At 40.2% G+C, this 18,761-nt stretch overlaps 1 protein-coding gene across 1 annotated transcript in view; it reads left to right on the plus strand.

Moving 5' to 3' along the window:
- Positions 1-9,639: 9,639 nt before the first annotated feature.
- The window catches only part of ELOVL2 (ELOVL fatty acid elongase 2), a 28,500-nt gene continuing 19,378 nt past the window's right edge, over positions 9,640-18,761 (plus strand). The window contains exon 1 of the mRNA XM_003204749.4: positions 9,640-9,737. Within this exon, the coding sequence (XP_003204797.1) occupies positions 9,687-9,737 (51 nt within the window). The 5' untranslated portion in view covers positions 9,640-9,686. The remainder of the gene's footprint in view (positions 9,738-18,761) is intronic.

Consider the following 18,761-nt stretch of genomic DNA (forward strand, 5'->3'; position numbering starts at 1 on the left):
GGAGCGGGGTGCTGGGCGCCGGGGGTGGGCGGTGCGCAGTCCCCTTGGAAGCGTGCGGGGGCCGCTCCGGTAAGTGCACCCCGTTATCTCTCTGCCTGCAAGCAGGTGCGTTTTTCTCTATTTCGAGTCGCGTTTGAGCAGCTTACATAAAGAGATTACTGCCGGTGGCATGATAATCGAAGCGCCCGCTCTAGCCATACAATCTGCCGTGGCACACTTTCTTTTTTTCCACGTAGTGAATGAACAATGGAGTTTTAGGTTCCAGTCTGACGTTTAGGAGAGTTGAAGTGGAACAGTGCAGCCATCTGTTTAGCAAGTAGGAACTCTCCGCAGAGAGCATCGTGTCGTGCCGTCATGGTAACTTCCCGGAGGACCTCATCCCGTTTGCAAACGGCGAGGCACGAAGTGTAGTGCTGACCTTGTGCAGTAGAAGAGCCCTGTGTGGGTGTTCTGCACTCCGAGGCGTAACGGGGCTGAATACCCCATCCAAGCTTGTCGTATCAGAAGTGGTGACATGATTTTTTCAGAACCTGATTCTTCTTTCATACAACTTAACAGAATTGCTTTTTTCCCAAATGATTTTGCAATACATCCTGTAATTTTTGCCTTTCACGCATACAAATCAATTTGGAATCCCCTTTGCGGTGATCAGCTAAGATATGAATGATATTCAATTCCATTAATTGAGTCCTTTTCCTAACAGTCACCTTCTGTAATTCTGAATTTGTTTCTCCTATTCAGTGTGTTTGCAGTCCACTCAGAGGTACATGATAGTTAGGTTAGATAGTAGGAGGAAGTTTTTAACTCAGAGGGTGGTGACACACTGGAACAGGTTGCCCAAGGAGGTTGTGGATGCCCCATCCCTGGAGGCATTCAAGGCCAGGCTGGATGTGCCTCTGGGCAGCCTGGTCTGCTGGTTGGCGACCCTGCATATAGCAGGGGGTTGGAACTGGATGATCATTGTGGTCCTTTTCACCCAGGCCATTCTATGATTCTATAATAAATGGCATATAAATTTATAGAATTATAGAATCATAGAATTTCCCAAGATGGAAGGGACACGTAAGGATCATTGAGACCAACTCCCAGATACACACAGGACCACCCAAAAATCAGACCATATTCCTGAGAGCATTGTTCAGATGCTTGAAGTCTGGCAAGCTCAGTGCCATGACTTCCTAGGAACTCCAGAATGGCTTTCCACTACTTTACTGAAGAGCTATTTCTTATAGTGCTGGGTAAGACAAGAAAACAAAACATGACTAAGTTACTGATCTAGTACTTGATCTAGCAGTTGACAAGCCTGCTTGCAGCAGGGTGGTTGGAACCTGATGATCTTTGAGATCCTTTCCAACCCAAGCAGTTCCATAATTCTAAGATACTACAACTGCACAAAGCCTGAAATACCAGCCATTGATACCATCTCTCTTATTATATAATGATTACGATTACAGATAAAACTGGTGTTCCAGAAGGCAATGTGTGTTATTTATCAGTGACTGGTACAAGTAATATCCAGGTTGAGACAGCTTGAAAGAAAGTTAGAATAGCCTGAAACAGGTAAAGTATTTTATTTGGATTCATCTCATTTGGACTGAGATGACATCAGTCATATGAGTACAAATGAAAAAATTACAAATATTGACAACTTTGTATGCCTGCTAATGGAAATTATAGTTGACGCTTTTCTTTAACCTGTCATTTCTGTTTCTTTAAGCTGTTTTATTCAACTTTGAATTATTCTTTGAACAGCTGGCAGCAGTAGCTAGATACAGGTGTTCAGAGTTACACGTGAGCTCTATTAGCAAGTTTTTGCTCTCCTGTATGTCCAATAATCTGTTATTGCTGAAAAGTGGCTTAGATTTTGCAATTGTTATTCATAAATGCATGCATTCTGAGGGGAAAATGGCCAATTTGGTAAAATCCCCTAACCAAAGGTTGGTTTGGTTCTAAAAGTTTGAAAGAGTGTCATGGGAGCATTAGTGCTTGAAGATGAAACCCAAGCTTTTGATGAAAATTGCTGCAATGAACCTAATTAAAAGTTGCAGCCCATTGGTGTCTAGGTAGTCTTGAAGCTGACTGAGGGAAGAGAGGAGGATGCTACTGACAGTACCAGGAGCAAAGAAATAATAACCTTAGATTTTATGCCAAGAAGTATGAACAATATTTTATCATCCCCTTCTAAAGTGGCATAGGCAGGTATGTGTTACTAATGTCCCCTCTACTCCAAGAGTTTCATCAACATCATAGGCATTACATCCCTATTATTTATAGAATGTAGCATAACGACACTTTAAAAAAATTCATTTTGTTGAAGCCACAAAACAGTCTTCGTGAGGCTTTCAGTGTTTCCTTGTTATCCCCACACTATGAAGGCAACCACAGTGGGACAGTGCTGCTTATGCAGTTCAATACGGCTGTGCTTACTTCAGTGGATCTAGGTCAAATTACACTGGCTAAGGATTTGGCTGCACCCTTGAACTTTAAACCGATTATAAATTTTGATTTGTCAGTATATTTTTTGTGGGGTCAAATCCCACATTTACAGAGTGACAGAGTGCGTAACCTTGCACAGTGCACGGCAACTAATGCTTACAAAGAGGCTAGATAGCACTAAGGTAAGCATAAACATGGGGATGGCATGACACTGTATTTAATAGGTTCAAGTAGCTCTACAACAGTCCGGATGCAGATGGGTTATTTAGATAGAAGGTAGAATATTTGTTTTAAGTTTTCCAAGAAACTTAGGCAACCAGTGTAATTTGAGATTGATGAAGGACACCGAACTCTTCCAAGAACCATGGCCATCATATCAGGGTACGATGCTTGATAAGTAAATTCTTATTTGCATAGCTGCTTATAAATACCTGTTATATAAACTTGCATCCCGGCCTTGGTTTTGACTCCTTTCTTCCCTAGGAATACTCTCCCCATTCTTTAAAACTGGCCATTGCATCTTCATTACAATCACTCTGACCTGTAAAAGAAACAAATATCCATTGTTTGTCAGGCACTTCGTTTAATGTTAATTTCGTTTAATAGCATTTCTTGATTTTTATTAAGGAAAATAGTTGATCAGATCCAAACCCATACAATTTGAGACTCAAATCCATATTTAGTGATAAAGTAATATGCCACAAGTGCAGCTTGACTTGTCATTGAAGAAAGGATGGAGATAAATCAGGAGGATAAAACTAAGTGTACTACAGAACCAAGAGCTGCTGGGATGAGTCTGCCTTGCGAAGGTGCTGTGGAAGGGCATAAGTAGCATTCCCCTGCTACACTAGAGAAGCACCACTTGGTGAGTCTGGGTCCTGCAGCACTGCCACATTATAAATGACACACTTAAGAACTCAGGCATTTCAAATTTATTAGCCAATTTGTAAGAGCTTGGCAACAGCTGAGCTTACAAATCCATTATTTGCATGCAGCCTGCATGCCTTGCCTTACCGTGTGCTAAATACTTGAACCACTCTGGCTACATCTTTACCCATAGATCTGCTGCCCAGCTTACAAGTAGGATTCAATATGAAATCAAGTCAATATTTATGTCTTCTGTGGAGGTACTTATATACATAGGTAACACAGCAAAACAAACAAAAAGAAACTCAAAACTTTAATTCTGAGGGGGAGGAGGGATCATTTTTTACAACTCAATTACATTGGCATTAATACTGAAAGTACTCTGATTAGATGTCACTCTAACAACAGCTAGGTGGGTTGCTTTTTTTCATTTTCTTTTAATCTTAAATTTCTACAGCTAATGACTTTTATACTGCACTGCGTTTGCTCTTTCCCAGTCAAAACTGACAGCAGTACACAGGTCAGATGTCACAAACTGAAGGAAATAAAGCCCTATGTTTCAGAAATAGCTATATGAAGATATATAATTAGAGGACAAAAAAAATGAGATTGTTTTCATCATTGCTGGGGAACATTTTGCTTTGTTTCCCCATGAGGAGGACAGATATAGAAATGAAACAGTAAATTCTTCATATTCTGTGTCATTATTTGAAGGCTGAACACAGCAAGGAATGGAAGTTGGAGGTCGGGTGGCCGAGTTTCAAATAACTATCCTAAAATCAAGCGTATGGAATCTCAACAAACCATTCTTTTCTCAGTTCTTAAAGACCTGCTAAAATAAGCTAGTCCTAGTTATCATCCAAGACATTTTGCTGCTAGCAAAGGCAATGTACTATGGCAGTCTAACTGGAGAAGTACCCTACAGAGATGAAGAGAAGTCTACAGTTGCCTTTATTTCTTCTGTGTGACAGTAGCTTATGCTGTTACAGACACATGGTGTTGTTGGAGCCTCACCAAGCAGCACAGTCATTAGCATTTCTATTTTGCTTGAGAGAAGCAGCTGTCCGGATGTTTCCATGGTGGTTTAAGAGTTCTGGACTTCAACATTCCGGTTATATGTGGATTAGACTCTGGGATACCTACTGTTGTCATTAAGGCAGCTCATTAGTTTGTGCACCCTCTTATCCCATGCCAGCAGACTGTTTTCTTTTACTGGGATTCCATACCCTTTAAAGAGGTGATTTTGGAGTTCATGCTCTCATTTAAGGTTTGAAAATTGGTAAATTTAGAGTTCTGGGGGGAGGTGGTGGAGGAAATGCTCTCTTTTCTGGCTTCCTTTTCAAACTGGAAAACCAGCCATCACTTCCTTTCCACTCTTCACTTAGTCTTCTTTCATCACAGTTGAAGTCAAAAACATGAAATAACATTTGAAATCCGGGTTTATGCTCTCAAAGATCTAAGGGAAAAAAGAGAGGAAAAAGTAATGACCAGTTAACAGAAGGAGGAGATATTTTCCTCTTGAAGTGTCGTTATGTGTTCTCATGTAACACTTTGGAAAACATGCATCAGATACTGTTTCTTTGTTTCCCTATACTACGCATGCATTTTCACAGCCAGAACAAAGTAAAAAAAACCCTGTTTCCTGCATTTCATTCTGGGCTGGATAAAACTGCTCCCAAAAGTAATGTGCTCTCAAACTGGCAGGGAATAAATGGCTGGCAAAGTCATCCAGGGTGATTCCCGTGCCAAGAAACTGGCACATCCTTCAGTAAGGCAGCTCTGAATAGCACCATCCACACCCACTTGCTCTCCTGTCACTGGTTGCAGCAAGCCAAGTTACTTCTATTGCAGTTCAGAAGGTCAGATGTGAGGCCGTGTGAGCTCTGCATCCGCTAAAACTTGGTATTTGTGGCAGAACAGTATTTTATTATGGACACATATTTTTTTCCCATGTTTGTCAATAGTCCACACAATTCCAAGGAGAATGACACAAAGTCTAGTTTTGTATCTACAGGCTTCTTGATCTGTTATTCATATCTCCTCACAGATGAAATATATGGACTGGCTGCTCAAAGCTGCTCTTCTTTACAAATCCAGAAACTTTTTTAGTTTGAAGAAAGCATCCTTGTGCAACGTTTGTAAAAACATCTGCATCTCTTTTCTCAGCAGAGAAGATGTTTCCTTACTGCTCTTCCTTGGGTAGAATCCCAGTGTCATTTTGCTGTTACACAGGAGATGGTACAAGGAGTATTGACTGTACTGGTTCCCACTGGAACCAAACTAGGGCTTGGCCTACATTCTTTCTGAGATGTGTCTTTTAATATCGACAGAAAGCCATGTATGAAGCAACACAAAAACCTCATAATTTCCAAGCTTATGGATGAAAAAGACATCAAGGAAAAAGCGTATTAAAAAAAACCAGTTCAGATTAGCAAGGTGTTTATAAATTTCTTTCTTCTCCCCACCTTCTGCTCTTTTAGAAAGCAGAGATGACAGATGCCTTCTAAGCCTGCCAGTGCACAGGTTTACTCGATAACAGCACAGTTGTCTTCACCCTCCAAAGTGCATTACACATGAATTGCTTCAGAAATGCAAACCTTCCCCTAGAAATCAGCACCTTCCTTTGAAAAAGCTACTTAAGGATGCTGGATTGACCCTCAAAAGCACCCTTGAATTTTTTCCTTTCCAAATACTGGAGCAAATGGCTTTAACTGGAAGCTTAAAGATGAAGAATCATGAATCTGTCCATGCCAAAAACCACAGAAGTCAAAAGTATATAACTTTTCTGGTTTTATGGTATTCTGTTTAATTTCCAAGCTTCTCTTTTCTGGTAGAAGGCTAATTATGAAGCCTAAGATTTTTATTTTTCTGTTATGTGTCGAAAGCATCACAGGATGCTCACACATCCCTGGAAAGCTGAGACGCACCTTGTGATTTCTGAGAGCAGAAACACATTTGAATATTGGCTCAAAATTAGGCAATTTGTGCAGAGAAATGGAGGAAGTATCATTTAGTTTATTGCTCTGAGAAATACCAGTAGCTTTCCATTTCAGTGAAATATTGAGAACCTTTTGTTTTTAGTGCAGTTATTCCTTCCCTAGTGCTTGAGATTTGAATGGTATCTGCAAAAACAAACAAACAAACAACAACAACAACAAACTTGAAAGATAAAAGACTAGATGAGAGTTATTTTGCTTACAATGAAAAACTCAGAAATATCATCGAATATCCCCCATAGCTTACCCTAAAGCATAAAGCACCGCTCCCCTCCTGCACTTTACACTTACTAAATTACCAGCATCATGCTATTTCACACTGGATATCATTGAAACTTATCCTCAAGACTACATTTAATACCACTTTTTATGAACAAATTTATTTTTAATCAAGTATAAGCTGTAGCCTGTGGTAAGATTATAACGTATCCATGCTCAAAGAAAATAATACCTTGATTGTATCTTTTCTAAGATCAAAGTTTAAAACACTAGCTTTCTCACTTAGTGTGTGCAAAAGGAAGTCATCTCTTCCTTCGACACCTTTGAGAGATGGCAGAATTTAGATCAGAGGGTGTTTTGGTTGAAAATTGCAAAGCTGAAGCCTAACCCAGAGTAGAAACTCAGGTGAATGGGTGTAAAAGGGAGAAACAGCACAGCGCTGTATCATTTTCCCTCCAGATGTGTTTTCATGAGTGTAAAAGAGGGTTTGTATTTCAAGATTTTGGCTCACAGCTCATGGCTCCACTTACTATAAATGCATTCAGAAATACTCAAGTCCTAAGCACTCAGTAGATAAGGAATATCTTGATAAGCTAAAACCAAAGAAACCCTTATCAGTCTCTTAGTCTTCAGCAAATGTGGGGCTTCATGTGCCTTCCTTTTTCACATGTTCTCCACCAAGTATGACGGCATTGATAGACACCGATGCAAACGTGATTCTTGGCAGTTCTCACTGGCTGCAATAAGGTGGTTATTTACATGAAGGAGGACACACTAATGTGGAAGTCATGTAAAGAAATACTGAGCTAAATAACAAGGTATTCACTGCAACATGACCCTCTGTGACCCCAAAAGCAAAATGAGATCATTAAACTCCCATGATGAACTCTTTTCTCAGTTCCAGAATTCCAGAATTAGATGAGGTTTGAATATTTATTACCTGAAATTATCTTGCACTTGATTCAATAAGCCATTTTGGGATATATTATGATCAACATTCCATTGTTCAGATCTTCAAGTTAATACAACAAAAAACTGTATCTAAATTTTGAAGAAGAAATGTGTATAGTCAGGATGAAGGAAGTGTTCAATTCAATTAGAACCTCAGATGGCACAGTGCTTACACCTAGCTGGAAAACATCCTGAAGGACATCTTCAGACACCACCTACTGATTTCTGTCTTAGTATCTTGCTGAAATAAATCATTTGAATAAATAGTTTGTTCTAAAGACTACGGATATTTGCATTTCTTTTAGTTTACTTGCTTAAATAACCCTCACTGCTATTGTACATTTGCCACCCCACTGCATTTATAAATCCTACAGATTTCAAAAGAGGTGCACGTTTCTTGCTATAGTCTGTTTTCTAGGGGAACTGTGTTTTGCTCCTGTTTTTTTGTTGTTTTTTTTTTTTTCTTAACTCCTTTGTATCTTATAATATTCAATAGTTAGATTTTTCATCATTACCTTTTCCACTTCTGGCAGACAACAGATTTTTCTGTCAAATAGTTATTCTGTGCCTGCTAGTTATTTTTTATTCTGCCTTTATTAGTTCTCCAGGATAGGCAGCTTCCCATTTTGTGTCATTAAGGATATATGTAGTGATACTTAAATAATCTGAATCATCGACTCTAGGTAACATCAATGCTACTTCTAACATGTCACTTAAAATGAATGCATTTATTACATTTACTTATAAGAAATCATCATTTCTTCAAAATGTAATTCCCAGCAACACACCTGAAAAGCAAAATAAGAAATTCTTTGAAGAAACAGCAAAACTAAAGAGATCTGAAACATGTTTCACTTGTTGGAAACCTGAGTTCACAAGGAGCTCGTTTTCTGGAAACAGGCACCAGAGACTTGATCGGTGCCTGTGATGTATATCAGGTCTCAATTTGGGCTGACCTTGCCAGCAACCCTGTTTTCCTTTTAATAGCTATCTATCTACTCCAGGCAGGAACCTCATCTATACCTAACAACTGATGGAACCAGTATTTTTCCACACGACCTCTAACTTTGCAATGGCTCTAAGAACTGCTGCGATACTTTCAGAGGTAATTAAATCAATCCGGAGGGATGTGACCATCACTGTAGTGCAGGTTTTTTTTCATGTAGGTGAGAAGTCACATGAGAATTCCCAACTTCAGGATAGATAGAACAGTTCAGTTGGAATGGACCTACAAAGATCATCAAGTCCAACCACTTCAGGGTTAATAGTTCAAGTTAACAGTCAGTAGTTCTGATGGTGTTGTCCCAGTGCCTCTTGAACACTGACAGCATGGAACATCTACCACCTCGCTAGGAAGCCTGTTCTATCATTGGACAGCCCTCAAGTCAGCTTAGGTTGAGCCTAGCAGGTGGTCTCCCAGCATGATGAAGAAAGCCATGTGAAAGTCCCTGCCAGGAAGGCCAATTTTTCAATACTGTTCATAATGAAGAAAGCAAAATTCATGTTCAGACTAAGCTATCTGCTGAAGCAATGAATGCCTTCTAGGCATGTGTTCTTTCTGTGTTAGCTATCATGACATGCTCAATCTTTAATTTTTTTTCTACTTTTGCTTTTCTTCCTTAAATCAGCAGTTAATCATAAACGAAAACTAGTATCAGTCCAATAAATTAGAAGATTACAATTTGTTAAATAAAACAGATTTGAAGCTTATGAGTTTATGTTTAATGTGCAGATTTTAGTTTTATAAACAAATACTTCATCCTAAAACTTTGCGTTTCTTTCCCAAAATGAGTTGCACTCATAACTATAAAGTTCCCAGTACTGAGTTGTGTGCCTGCATTCCCCACGCAGCAGTTCAATGGTTTTGAATATGGGTAACGATCTCAAAGTGAAATTGAAAGGCTTTGCGTGTGTTGCAAGATTAAGGCTGAAACCTTGGAAGCTTGGATCTGAACTCTAATCCACAGCAGCATACTGCAAACACCTCCTCCTCTTCCACTCTTTTCCTTCCCTTTTTTCCTCTGCCATTCTTATAAATCATTTGGCAAGTATCTTTGCCTAGGGGCAGCAAGGAAGAGTGTAGCAAATGACTGCAAAACACTAACACTTAATTTCTCTAACAGGCAGATAAATATAATCAGATTTCCTTCACCTGAACTGTAAGAACAAATCTGTAAATTGAGTGCAGTTGCTTTTAAGGATGAAGCAGGCTACAACATGGCTTATCGTAACCAGCCTCTGTATGGAGAAAAATTGGAAGAACACATCGTGAGTGTCGATTTTACTCCTATTCGGGACAAATCCCCTTTATTCTTAGCCCCAGCATCTTTTAGTATCTTACGCTGCCTATAACCATGCTCTCGAGTAGGGAAAAAAACTGGTTGGTTTCTTACAGCTAGCTCAGCTCTGCCCTTTCTCCAAGGCCATCAATTAAAGCACCTCTAGATAAAGACACTGCCACAATTACCTTGCAGCACTTAGCTGCTCTGCCAGAGTCTTTCATTACAAGGTCTGAAGAGAAATTATAGTACTAAGGCCTCACTCCTAGCAGTATGTCCAGTGAATCTGGATGAATGGGCCGTTGTGCCCATGTGCAGCTCTGCTGGTCCCAGTGGCATTCAGCATTTACTCAAAAAGTGTTGGGATATAAATATGCAATAAGCGATCTCCCTCTTAGGTCTCCTGCTTCTTCCAGATCCATTCCCATGTGGCAAGAAAATAAGAGAACTTGTTGTTTATATCTTGTATAATTCAATGGATGGAGAATTTTGAGGCATTGTGCCTTTGTGAAATTAGTGCACCCAATTTGAATTTGTTTACACATGCAATTTTCCAAAAAGGAAATACAACTGGATAGAATTTATCTCAGTAGCTTTATTACAAGGATTAAACAAAACATCTATTACAGGGTTCAGGAAAAAAAGAAAATGCCTAGGCATTACTATAGATGTGTTTTTGTGGGTTTTAATCCCACTTTGTACACATCTGAAAGCTTAACTTTAACCTCTAGAACACGTTAATTTAGGAAAACAGGAACTTATCTCAGAAGGACTGCAGTTTGGAGGATCTATAGTAAGTAGAGAAGTAACTACCAAAGCCAACCAAGCATGTGAACATCTGTCTGATCCTGTTCCAGTACATGAGATTACTGCTCCTAACCCTTTGCTGCAGCACCAGAATGAGCTGCTGAAGGGAGACAGGCAAAACTGCTCAGTACTGGAGAGCCCTGCTCGTAGAACACATTTTAGAAAATCCTTTTTGATCCCCCCTGCCTGTAACAGGAGGTGCAGGCAGTCCCTTGCACATTAATCCCCACGGTGGGGACACAGCGTTACATTGCAGACGTCTGGGATAGCAACCAAGAAACCTACTTCTCAGGCATAGAGCACCCTTTGTCTCACTGCACTGCCAGGACTGTGGGAAAACACATTGGGTGTTTTTTTGTTGCTGTTTTTGCTTTATTGTTTTTTAAGGTTCATTGTCTAGCCATGAGATCCTGCACACAGGTTTAAGATCTTCTATTCATCTTTCATTTTAAAGCCTGTTACAGTGGAAAACTGAGAAAAGATGCAGTACTAGCAAGGACATGTTGTCTGTTTGTAACTTCTGCTTTCTCCATAAAAATGCTCAAACACATATATGCCAAGTATAAGAAGAGCCCTTCACACGTCACACTAACTCACAAAATCAGCTGCTGTGCAGTGACAAAATCTGAAAATAGCAAGGAAAACTGAACTATCATGACGTGGCATACTTGGGAAAGTGAGCTGCCTTGTGAACTTCTTACTGTAAATCTCCCTACCATTCCACTTGCTGCCTGCCTCCATCTTGTTCATTCAGTGTATGGCTCAAAATTTGGGATGCTGGATTTTTGCTGCAAAAAACTTGGCATCAACATATGTGCCACATATGTGACAGCTATGGAGCAGAAGCTGCTTACACAGACAAAGCTTTGAGGAATATTCTGTTCCTGATCAATCCAAAGCCTTAAATAGCAATTGCCCTCTCTTGTGCTGGTGGAGTTATTTTCCTATGCTTCTCACAGTGCAGCTGTACGTCTTGCTCTTATGCAACACAAGGTGACACACTGCTCCTTCATTAAGTAGCTTGGGTTGGCATCATTCATCAAGTCTAGCTGTTCAGGAGCAGATATGGTAAACCACAAGGCTTTCATATGGCTGATGTAAAGTCAGTTCTGATACCGATCATCTTCTCAGCCCTTTGAAAGACCAGCAAGAGCTGAAGTGAGTAATAAGGAAGCAACTGTAACAGAATTATCCCCTCTGCACAAACCTCATTGAGGCTCTGCCTGTAACATAAGAACCTTCCTGCTCCCAGGGAAATTTTCTCTTGTTCAGGCCAGGACTGGTTCCAGGAGGCTGAAGCTTTGCCTAAGAGAGCAACTTACTCGAAGAAGTAGGGGGAGGTAGAACTTTTTCTCCCTTTTTATTTCTGACTCTTTCCCTTTCTATTTGTTCTCTCACAGTCATAGCCTGTCACTGTCAGGAATCATGCCCCATCTCAGTTCATACCATCATTTTAAATCTGATGATTAGAGCACAGGAAAAACGAGGTCAGTAGTTGCTGCTGTTTTCTTGGGAACTGACAGGCCATGTCTAAGGTCTCCCAAGAGAAATCTTCTTTAATTACAAGTTAAGCTGATGTTCTCCTGAGTAGTAGGTAGAATCAAGGAGATTACTTTTAAAAGGATTGTACTGATCTGCTTTGGTGACAGTTTCATTTTGAAACTCTGATAACAAGCAAGTGGATGGAATATAAAGATGTGGTTTTCAGGATGGCATGTGACTGACAATGCGAAGAGGACCACAACAATCACTCTTTCTTTCTGCTCTTCTTTTAAGACCAGATGAGTTCTATTTTAAGAACTGTGATTACTGCGTTTTGTTTTAGTGCTTACTTAATACAATTATAATGAACAGAGAAAAAAAAAAGTTTAGAAGCTGTAGAAGGGAAATCCTACAAAGAGCAATTATAGAAAGGATGTTTTCCATCCTGGAGAGAATGACCACTTAGCATTTTACAAGCATAAAACAATGAAAACCACATAATAGGTTGCATGCTTTCAAGTGCTTGAATTATAAATAGATGCTGGGAAAGCAAATGATTATTAATTGGTATTTAATTAAATATAATAATTAATTGGCAGGATGAGAGGAAGCAGGGAGGCGGTGGGAATCATTCTCCCCATCCCTTCCTGATAGACAGTGCCATTTGTCCCAAGCACAGTGATGAGAGTACATCACTGACAACTGCAAACCACATCAGGCACTGATTTCCACCCATACAAAGAAGGAGAGGAGTGAGAAATGCAATCTGGATGGCAGCGTTTGTCTCAGGGAGTAATGCTCAGCATCCATCGAGAGCCCCTCACCCAGCACACATTTTTGGGGAGCAACAAACCAGCTCACTGAAGGGTTCTGCCTCTCCATTGAGCCTTGTGGCAGAGCCCTGTTGTTTGTAGGCCACTCTTTCTGTTAATGATCTCTGGGAGTAATTCCCTGAAAGCTGTGAAATGTCTAAGCAGGGGCGTGTCAGGAGAGCTGTGTCCTCCTCCGTATGCAGGCCACCCAAACACACGCTTCACAGAGGGACACAGTTTTTCCACCTTCAGGCCACAAAGTTACCCGCTGATATGGTGTCAGTGAAGGCACCATCCAATTGCTTTGGAACCAGCAATAATCACCCCCAGAAACAGCAGGAGAAAAGAAGGAACAAAAAGTGTTCCCTGTACAGCAGATCTCCTGCCCCAATCCTTGCAGGAATTTGCAGTACAAGACCACATCCTCTCATCCTTATTTCCAAGCACCAGCAGGCACAAATACTGCAGTCTTCAACCCATACAATGAGGACTAGATTTGGTGAATCCTTGTTAGGGGTCTCACAGTGAGATTCCTGTTCATGTTAAGTTTTTTTCTACAAGCTCAGGCCTAGTGAAGACAACTTGCAGTAAGGTAGATTCGCAAGCTCACTGCACCACTGAAGATTTAACTCTCCCTCACAAGATGTAGAGAGAATGCAGAACTAAAAGATAAGGAAGCAAGGAAAAAATTCAGTTTGCTGTGTGAGCAGCACCTTTTAGCAAGCTCTTGGAAACTCAGGCAGACCCAGTGTTCTGCCTGGTACAGGTCTACTGGCAGCTTACCCCTTTCCTGAAGGCATTGCTAAACAAAGCAGTGTCTCCAAACAGCAACAAAATAAGAGAACCAGTAGACACAAGCATCCTAATTTTTAAATGCTGGTATCAGAGGAGAAGCTAGACAAAATATTTCAGAAAAAATATCTTATTCAAATTCTAGCCACCTGGGAAGCCCCATTGCCATATCTGCTGAAGATAAAACTAGAGGCTACATTTAGCTTAACTGCTTAACAAACCTTGCATTCTTCCATTCATTTTTCATACAATGAATCATTAGCTCTTCTGCTTATTGAGGAAGCCACTGAATACACAATGTTCCCATTAGGTAGTGTAAGCCAAGCAGCAAGCAAGGCAATATTCTTGAGTCTTCCTTTGCAGCTTCCTCTCTCTTATCTTTTCACCCTCAATAATACCTCTAGCAACTCAGCTTTCTCTATGGTGACTAAATCAGCACAGAAGAAAGTGCTCAGCACTTTTGGCTGTAATCACTCTCCATGCAGCTGTTCTCTACATCCTCAGGAGAAAATGTAGAAAGCAGCCTATGTGATGGCTCAGCTCTGCCACCAACTTATTCAGGCAGATAACCAGCAGGCCTGCAAGCTATCAGTGTCACATAGGATGCCAACCTGTATTCAATCGTATTCCAAATATTTGCAGAAATAACCCTTGGCTGCAAGGATGCTGTCCTCTTAGTCACACAAAGTGCTGAATTTCATAACAGCAACTGAAAAATGTCCCAGATGATTGCACATACGCATCCAAATTTTAGCAGCAGAACGGAGCATATATTGCAAAGTGTGAGAAAACAATGGGAATAAAATATAATCTGGTTGAAAAATATTGAAATTCAGATAAATTGCTTTCAAACAGAACATGTCCCTCTTACAAATACTACTTGCATTTCCAAAACAAAGACACAGATTTCTCTTTTCTTATAGCTCTAAAATAATAGTTGTATCTTTAGATGGAGTCATCAGCAGTTCTTTCTATTAGTTGTTTTTGGTTGTCTTCTGCAAAACAAGAGCACTAGCAGATGTTGTCCATGTATTACATGGGCACTGCTCTGGATGGACCTGGAGCACTAGCAGAACTCTCCTTCCTGAGATTCTGCACCATTCTGAAATGGTGCGGGTCACTGCTGTCACACTACGTTACATTCTTTCTTAGGACAAGCCCAGTTAGAAAAATTTGCTGGCTTTGCAAAGCCATTTGTTAGGAAGGAATCAAACAGTGAGATTGCTATGCTATCAAATCATCCCACATATGTGTATGCTGCACAAGCAAAAAAAGTCCTTTGGGTAGCAACCTTTATTTGAGAGGGCTGTGCTTCTTCTAGGAGCTGTGGCAATCTCTGGGCTGATTAAGACTTTGTAATGTAGGCTATCCCTTAACCTTAGTCAGTCATCAGAGTTGAATGAATATCCAGGAATGTGGAGCACAGAAATTCCCATACCGAGTATAGAATCCAGTTTCTGATTCTTGAAATAATTAATCTGAAATACTAAAAAAAAAATAAGATCTAAGAAAAGTTCCCATCCAGCTAACTTCTTCCTTCTTTCCTTTCCTCCCTTCCTGCCCATTTACTAGAAGCAGCAGTCCTCACCAGGCTGGCTGGCCACTTCTCTCCTGAGTTCACTCTGGCTTGTTCTTTCTTCCAATGAAATTACCCAGCAGCTCCATACATTAATTGTGAATTGCATAAAGCAACATTTTACTATCAGCTTCTGGATGTCTTACCTCCCAGTTTCACCTAACTTCCTCTTGCCCCATTGCAGCCTCTGGCTCACCTTTCTGCCTTCACCTTCATCTATCTCCACTGCTTTCCTCTACAGACAAAACAGAAGTCATAAAAGATAAAGATGACAAAAACCCCCACGGTGGTCTGAAACAAACTTCTGAAGAAGAAATGTCTCCCAGATTTGTTCCAGATTAATTTTAAATTCTCCAGTCAGTAAAAAGATAAGCAATTCATTTTACAAGCAGTTACACCACAGTCCTGAGATTTATCTTAGTCTATATGTTTCTTCATTTCAGCCCCTATTGCAGCTGCTACTTCTTTAATAACTGTGCATTCAAATACATACAGGTGCCTAAAATAAGTTTCTTTAACATGCTGATAAACTCAGATTAATTCCAGTACTGCTGTGGAGCAGAAATCTCCAGGGAATTAAGGAAAAGATGCCACCTCAACAAGAGAAAAGAAATCACATACAGTTAATGTATATTTTTTTCTATCATGGTTGCATCAAATACCACATTCACTTCCAGAAGCTGGCACCTACCCCTGGTTTTTGTTTGAAACCTGAAATGAGATCTTTTTTGTACAAAGACTGTTTAAATTTCTGCACAGCTACGTAAGAACAAATAACAAAACATCCTGGACTTCTTGAGATACTAAATGCCATTCCAGGCTATTGCTTGAAAAATAAACCACTAATACAAAAGGTTCCCAGGTAGTGCAAGATTGAATGCAGCTTACTCATCTGTAGGAAATTCATTTCATAAAGCAATTTAGAATCCACCTAATCAAAAGAGCCTCACAGACCTATGCATGCTTGCATATACTTAATAATACTCAGCAATTAATCAATAATTATTTGTACTTTAATCTAAGATATTGTCTGTAATAGTATTTTACGTATTCTAAGAACACTTTGAATAGAAGTTCATCATTCCAGCTTAGGAAAGACTAGTGTTGCTGTCTCTGAACATGAAGAAGCCCTTAATTTTAGAATATCAAACTTTAGAGTTTTCCTGGTTATGAAGATCCCATGTCCGGGGTCAAATTCTCCTTCCAAAGGCTTTGCAGCTGCAGCTATGAGGCCCTAGGACCTGTGGTGCATTCCCTAGCCTGTTGTCCATTCCTGTTCTTGCACTTAAGTCTTTCTCAAAGGATCAAAAAAGTTAGTCACTTATTCCCTTTTCTGATGCAAAAATATTGAAACTCATAAGGAATGTTTATTGTTGCACGATCATCTCTGGCTTTATTTTCCCTCTCCATCTTTCCACCTGGGGGATTTGATTTGCTTAACTAACCTAATGTCTTTTTTTCAGGTGTAGGTAAACAGGTCTTCAACTGATCTATCCTAAATCCTGCCAAACTGCCACTATTGCCAATGCCCAGAGCCATGCCCTGGGAAATCATGAAACACATATTAATCTTCAGCCTTGCAGCTCGAATTCCTTCATTGATAAAGGCCATTATAGTGAATTGCCAGAGAGAAGTATGTTCTCTGAGCGTGTAGTTTTGTGCAGATTAATTTTATTTGTTTGTCTTTAAAAATACAGTAGATCATGTTGAGCAAGCCATTTTCATCTAACCTGTCTAGAGGCACTGTTAAGGACATGTTCTAAAGGCCTGAAATATAGTCTGGTCTTCTGTAGAGAGGCTAACATAAAAGTGACAGACCACTCACACAAAACCGTCTACATTTTTTTACCCCAAATCTGTAGTGCTATATAAACAAAAGTATTGTCTTTAACAACTTTTAAATCCATGACAGCCAAACAAATGTGTTTTTCATTTTTCTTCCCAAAATCTAAAATAAGCTGTGAGAGAATAAAAAGGGAAGCAAATGCTGGGAGACTTTTAAGAAGTACACTTGTTTATTCTGATGGGCCTCCTAGGAACATTTCAAATTATCTGTGAAAAGCCAGCCAGACACTGAATCGATCCAGGTCTAATGAGGGTAGATTGGAGCAAAGCTGAAAGCTGGTCCAAGTCCCCACTGGGTCATTTCAGCACACACATAAGAGGTAGATTTAGCTTTCAACTGCTTCAGCTCTTCTACGTGCTGTCTGTTCATCCTAGTCAGGCATAAGAGGAAAAAACATCAGAAGCTAGAACAGTGAAATCAGTAACCTATGCAAAAAGCAGTCCTGGTGTTATGGATCCAGGCTGGATGTGGCTCTGGGCTGCCTGGTCTGGTGGTTGGCGACCCTGTCCGTGGCAGGGGAGTTGAAACTAGATGATCATCACGGTCCTTTTCAACCCAGGCCATTCTATGATTCTATGTGATTCTGTGATCATGTAGGCCTTAATTCTGCTCTTCCTTATTAATGATAATTCTACAAATCTCATTCCTCCATTGAATTGGTTGAAGAGGTTAGTCTCTAATTTGCATTTAGAAGTGGCCTAAAGTAGATTTGATAAATATCTATATCTATCTATATATATAATAATTAGTTTTTTCAGAAATAATTGGAAAGGAGAGAAAAACAATATACCTTTGTTTTGGGTGGTGATGGTGTTTCTTTCTAAATTAAGGTAAGCACAACAGCATCTTGCAGAAATCAAGCATTTCAGCCTGGGATGCTACTAAACCTCTCACTCCCTGAAAAGTCTTAGCTGTACTCATGTATTTGCAGAAAAGCTGTTCACTTTGGACATTCTGAGAACCAAAACTTAAGAAGGGAGGAAACACAAGAGGAGTGCCAAGATTTTCTTCCTGCCCAGACCAGAACCCAGCACCTGGACCTGCCAGCATGCAAATGTGGATCTTTAAGAATCAGATCTGCTAATGATGGCTGCATCCTAAGCCACCATGGAGATATTGTATTATAGGATATTCCAGAGTTAGAAGAGACCTACAGTGACCATTGACTCCAACTCCTGGCTCCAAAATTAAACCACATTTTTCTGAGAGCGTTATCCAAACACTTCTTGAACTTTGGCACTTGGGGCCATGACCACTGCCCTGGGCAGCCTGTTCTATGCCTACCGAGGGAAAGACTGTAGTCATCAAAGCTTAGCTCCCTACTCAGTCACCAACAGCCACAAATGTTGAAGCCTGCCAGCTCAGGTGACACATCTTTAGTGACTTTATAAAACAATCAGTGAAATAGCCCTCCTCTTCCTGCTTCCTCTGCCTGCCTCCCCTCCATATCCTCACCTTCATCACTAGAGATCGGAAATGTCCTCCAATTTTTCTTCAGGAACCCGGTACCTCATTTAGAGAAATCTTGGTTTGCTCAACAGAAAGCTTTCCTTCTTTATGAGTAAAGCATCAGCGTATTCAGGTCATGCCCTGTTGCTAGTCTGGGAACAACTACGCAGCGTTGTGAAGTTTACCAAAGGAGTTGCCAGTGATTTCATTTGTGGAAGCAAAATAGAAGCAAAACAAAACAAAAGAAAA

This window comes from Meleagris gallopavo, chromosome 3 (assembly GCF_000146605.3).
Source record: "Meleagris gallopavo isolate NT-WF06-2002-E0010 breed Aviagen turkey brand Nicholas breeding stock chromosome 3, Turkey_5.1, whole genome shotgun sequence".
Taxonomy (NCBI): domain Eukaryota; kingdom Metazoa; phylum Chordata; class Aves; order Galliformes; family Phasianidae; genus Meleagris; species Meleagris gallopavo.